We start from the raw sequence: 5,000 nt of genomic DNA, 5'->3' as shown, positions 1-5,000 counted from the left end.
GCTCAAATTATAAAGCACCTCTTAGTAAAGCGGTATGTTCTGCACAGTATATTTGGCATGGGACGCGTACGGTGCGTTTTCCACGGTTTACCAAGGTGCGCGTTGTCGAGCACGCGTAACTGTAGCTCTAGCTTTTATTGTACTTTGCTGTCATTTTTAAACGTGCTTTGTAAGTTCGTCTTTATAAATAAGCACTCGGGTAAAGTATCTTTTAGCACAAGCTCTTAAATAACCCTGACCTCATTCTGAGATGGGATGAGGCTGCTCTGACACAACCCTGAACCCACCGGTCTAACCACGCTGTCAGATTCTGTATAGCTAGCAAAATACACAGCCAGCCCCCGGCGCAGAGCTGAGCAGCAGATCCGGCAACGCGTGTCGGTGTGTGTGTGTGTGTGTGTGTGTGTGTGTGTGTCCGGTGCGTTACTGAAAAGGACAAGTAACAGAAAGTGTATTTAATGTCAAGCCTGTTGACCTCTAGGTCTTTCTCAATGTCTTCAGTGTTGGAATGAGTTTTGGTTCCCAGAGAGACAAGAAAAAAAAAGGTGATAGTAAAATGCATGCCTTGTAATCAGGGTTACCATCTCACCGCACCTCCACGTCAGGCTTTCCAACTCGCAGTGCATTCTGGTAAGTGTAGTCCCGCTGTGAAAGATACCTGAGCCAGGTAGAACGTACCAGCATGCATTGCAGCTGTGAAAAGCCCGAACTGCCCTGGTTTGCAAGTCCTATGGCCACCCTATTTATAATTTAGACTTCTAGTCAGAGTTTTTTTTTTAGTATTTCTATATGATCCGCTGTTTAGTGGTTTATTTTTATGAATGAAACATCTACTGTGCTTGTAATGGAGGGGTCTCTGTCTGTTTCTCCACACAGAGCATGAAGTGGGCGTGTCTGTTAGCGGGTTTCCTGCTCCAGAGCGCAGGGGTCAGACAGAACCAAGTAACAGGTACGGTTACCAAGCAACCAGCCTCTCTCTCTCTCTCTCTCTCTCTCTCTCTCTCTCTCTCTCTCTCTCTCTCTCTCTCTCTCTCTCTCTCTCTGTCTGTCTGTCTGTCTGTCTCTCTGTCTCTTTCTCTCTCTGTCTGTCTGTCTGTTTTAGTTATTTTCAGTTCTCTCCTGGTTAAAAGTGTCTCTTGGTCTGAATTCTGGTGACCCCGATGAGAGAGGGTGAGAGGCTCTGATTGCTTGATGAAAGTTTTTCCGATACCCATCAGCCCCAGGCCCAGCTTGCTTTGTGAGTGCGCTGTGTGGGGTTTCCTGTGAATCATCACACTGAGGAGGTAGAAGATAGAGGCGACAATGTGCAGAAAACAAGCCTGCAGTGTCAGCGCTCACTCAACCAGCAACACTAAAACAGTGAGAGCTAAATAAAGCCTGCATGAAATCCAAACGGCAAAGATGCCAAGGCGATTCTGCACTGGCTCAACGTGATGCAATGCAGCCACCCCCGCTGTGTCACTGATCGGATCCTCTCTCTCTCTCTCTCTCTCTCTCTCTCTCTGCAGGAGCGGTGTGGAAGCCCTGCGAGTCCAGGAGCTCCTGTGAGGAATGCATTAAGAGCCAGCCGGACTGTGCCTGGTGCAAACAGCTGGTGAGGAACCCCATCCACTCCCTGAGGAAGATTTAGCACAGTGAAAGCACTGTAATACAGCACAGTGCAATACAGCACAGTGTAGTACAGAACATTGTGATACAGCACAGTGTAATACAGCACAAGTGATACAGCACAGTGTAATACAGCACAGTGTAATACAGCACAGTGTAATACAGCCCAGTGTAATACAGCACAGTGTGATACAGCCCAGTGTAATACAGCACAGTGTAATACAGCACAGTGTAATACAGCCCAGTGTAATACAGCACAATGTGATACAGCCCAGTGTAATACAGCACAGTGTAATACAACACAGTGTGATACTCTCTGAAAAGCTGGGGGGGGGGGGGGGGGGGGGGTGTTGCTATGAAGGTCTGAAGGTCTCGTTCTCAGTGGTGCAGTGGAGCCTGTGGGAAAGGCTCCAGTGTAGCTGTGTTCCAGACAGACAGTCAGACACACTCTCAGATTCTCTCTCTGAGTCATAAGAAGCCGGGCTGCCTGCCCTCCTCTTCCTTCCTCTGCGGTGGATCTGACGCTGATTTCGATGCTAATGGAAACTGAGTGGCACAAAGACAGACAGACGAAACCACAGAGCATGCAGAGGGCATGTGGCAGGGCTGCTGGGCCGCCCGGCACCCGGAGTGCCTGAGAGCGCAAATCAGGAAAGAGAGAGCGAGCTGAGATTGAAAACATTGAAAGATTCGAGGTGTTGTTTAAAAAAATAAATAAAAAAACAGCGAATCGGCACTGCTGGAGAGCAACTAGCGCTTTACCTTCTCGGCCAATCAGTGCGCAGGGTTCCCCCCCTCCCATTGTGACCTCACAATCACAAAGATTTCCTCTCTGGCAAAAGCCTTTGCTGATTGGCTAAGGAATCTTATTGAGGCATTCAGGAGTTACAAGTTAGTTTTTTTTGTTATATATAGACAGGTAAGCATTGTATCATATGGGATAAGAAATGCTCTCTGGAGAATGTGGACTGAACACTCTCTCTCTCTCTCTCTCTCTCTCTCTCTCTCTCTCTCTCTCTCTCTCTCTCTCTCTCTCTCTCTCGCTGTCTCTCTCTAGAACTTCACGAAGGCTGGGGAGTCGGACTCCAGTCGCTGTGACTCAGAGGAGAGCCTGAGGCAGCGAGGGTGTGCAATAAGCCAGATTCAGAACCCCAAGAACTTCCTGCACCTTGACAAGAACAGGGAGCTGAAACAGGGAGTCGAGATCAGGGGTGGGGAGGAGGTGGTGCAGCTGCAACCGCAGGGACTGACCCTAAATCTGCGCCCAGGTACACAAAAAGCCCACACAGAGCCATATCCCAGCTGCTTTATTACTATTATTATTATTATTATTATTATTATTATTATTATTATTATTATTATTGGGCCGACGTCTTTATCCAAGGTCGACTTCCAGGTGTTACAGGGCAGTACAGGGTTATAATGCAAGCTTAATATTTAAACACAGTGTAGTTTACAGTAAGTGCAAATAATACTGCTACTAGAATACTATGTGAGCTAGCGTGCAGCAAGCTGGGGTTACAACAGACAGCATGCAGAAAGCTCTCTCGACTTGCTGATGTGCCTGCTTGTGATTCAGGGGCTCCTCAGAGCTTCAAGGTGAGGTTCAGGCGTGCCGAGGGCTACCCCATAGACCTCTACTACTTGATGGACCTCTCCTACTCCATGAAGGACGATCTGGAGAACATCAAGAAGCTGGGTCAGGAGATCCTCACCGCTCTCAGCAAAGTCACGCGCTCCGTGAAGATCGGTGAGTCAGCCAGAGGCGTGTGATGACTCCCGTTCTATAGCAGCTGGAGCCATTCCTGGTTCTACCAGGAGTTTAATAATAAGACACATCCCTGAGTTACCTAAACACACACTGGAGCTAATCAAGCTCGTAGCAAAACCTGGAGGGGCTGAAACTGCTCTGAAACAGGAGTCTTATTACCATCCCTGAGATTACATAAGAAATATAATGTATAGCCACTACACTGTTTTCAAACCCTGTGTAATTTTTTATTTTTTTTTTCTGGGGTTTGGTTTGGTTTGCCCGGGCCGGGTCGGTTCTGGTGAGCAGGTTTCGGTTCCTTCGTGGATAAGACAGTTCTGCCCTACGTCAGCACGGTGAAGTCTAAGCTGTTGAACCCGTGCCCCACGCGCCTGGACACCTGCCAGCCCCCGTTCAGCTTCCGCAACGTGCTGTCTCTCACGGAGAGCGCGGCGCTGTTCGAGAAGCGCGTCAGCGAGCAGAGCATCTCGGGGAACCTGGACTCCCCTGAAGCAGGGTTTGATGCCATGATGCAGGCAGCCGTCTGTCAGGTGAGGGCCGCCGCTCTCAGATGGTCCTGATAGACTGCTTGCGTGATGCATGGGAGGATCACATGACCATTTTAATGATGGGCTTTAAATTTTGCATTGAAATCTCATCCTCTCTCAGTGTATCTCAGCCTTTATTCTCCTCTCATCTCTCCTCCTCTCTCCTCCTCTCATCATCTCTCCTTTCTCCTCTGTTCATCCTCTCTCCTCATCTCTCATCCTCCTCTCTCCTCTCATCCCCTCTCCTCCCCTCTCCTCTCTGCTCCCCTCTCCTCCTCCCCTCTCCTCTCTCCTCTCCTCTCCTCCTCCTCTCCTCTCCTCCTCCTCTCCTCTCCTCCTCCCCTCTCTCCTCTCTCCTCTCCTCTCTCCTCCTCTCTCCTCTCTCTCCTCTCTCTCTCCTCCTCCTCTCCTCCTCCTCCTCCTCTCCTCCTCCTCTCCTCTCCTCCTCCTCTCCTCTCTCCTCCTCTCCTCCTCCTCTCCTCCTCTCCTCTCTCCTCCTCCTCCTCCTCCTCCTCCTCTCTCCTCTCCTCCTCTCCTCTCTCCTCCTCTCCTCTCCCCTCTCCTCTCCTCTCCTCCTCTCCTCCTCCTCCCTCTCCCTCCTCCTCTCCTCCTCTCCTCTCCTCTCCTCCCTCTCTCCCTCTCCTCCTCTCCTCCTCCTCTCCTCTCCTCTCCTCCTCTCTCCTCTCTCTCCTCCTCTCCTCTCTCCTCTCCTCTCCTCTCCTCTCATCTCTCCTCTCCTCCTCCTCTCCTCCTCCCCCCTCCTCCTCCTTCTCTCCTGTCCTCTCTCTTGTTGATGCTCTGTGTCCTCGCCCCTCAGCGAGAGATAGGCTGGAGGAATGTGACCCGGCTGCTGGTCTACACCTCGGACGACACTTTCCACACGGCCGGGGACGGCAGGCTGGGCGGGATCTACTTCCCCAACGACGGGCACTGCCACCTGAACGAGGGGGGTGTGTACGACAGGAGCACCTACTACGTGAGTGCCCATCGAGGTGGGGGGGGGGGCACCGTCACCAAGCAGGGATGGGAACGAGACTCCCGCTGCATATAGGGGCACCACCTCTTAGGTTAAAAAAAACAGGACCTCCGAACGG

At 51.0% G+C, this 5,000-nt stretch overlaps 1 protein-coding gene across 1 annotated transcript in view; it reads left to right on the top strand.

Annotated features, from left to right (window-relative positions):
• itgb7 (integrin, beta 7) overlaps positions 1-5,000 on the top strand; it is a 19,886-nt gene that overhangs the window by 7,865 nt on the left and 7,021 nt on the right. Inside the window, exons 2-7 of the mRNA XM_041241548.1 lie at positions 877-949; positions 1,509-1,594; positions 2,666-2,876; positions 3,188-3,358; positions 3,668-3,909; positions 4,724-4,882. Of these exons, the coding sequence (XP_041097482.1) occupies positions 880-949; positions 1,509-1,594; positions 2,666-2,876; positions 3,188-3,358; positions 3,668-3,909; positions 4,724-4,882 (939 nt within the window). The 5' untranslated portion in view covers positions 877-879. The remainder of the gene's footprint in view (positions 1-876; positions 950-1,508; positions 1,595-2,665; positions 2,877-3,187; positions 3,359-3,667; positions 3,910-4,723; positions 4,883-5,000) is intronic.

This window comes from Polyodon spathula, unplaced genomic scaffold (assembly GCF_017654505.1).
Source record: "Polyodon spathula isolate WHYD16114869_AA unplaced genomic scaffold, ASM1765450v1 scaffolds_796, whole genome shotgun sequence".
Taxonomy (NCBI): Eukaryota; Metazoa; Chordata; class Actinopteri; order Acipenseriformes; family Polyodontidae; genus Polyodon; species Polyodon spathula.
The sequence above is the reverse complement of the archived record's forward strand: the minus strand, read 5'-3'. Positions and strand labels throughout refer to the sequence as shown.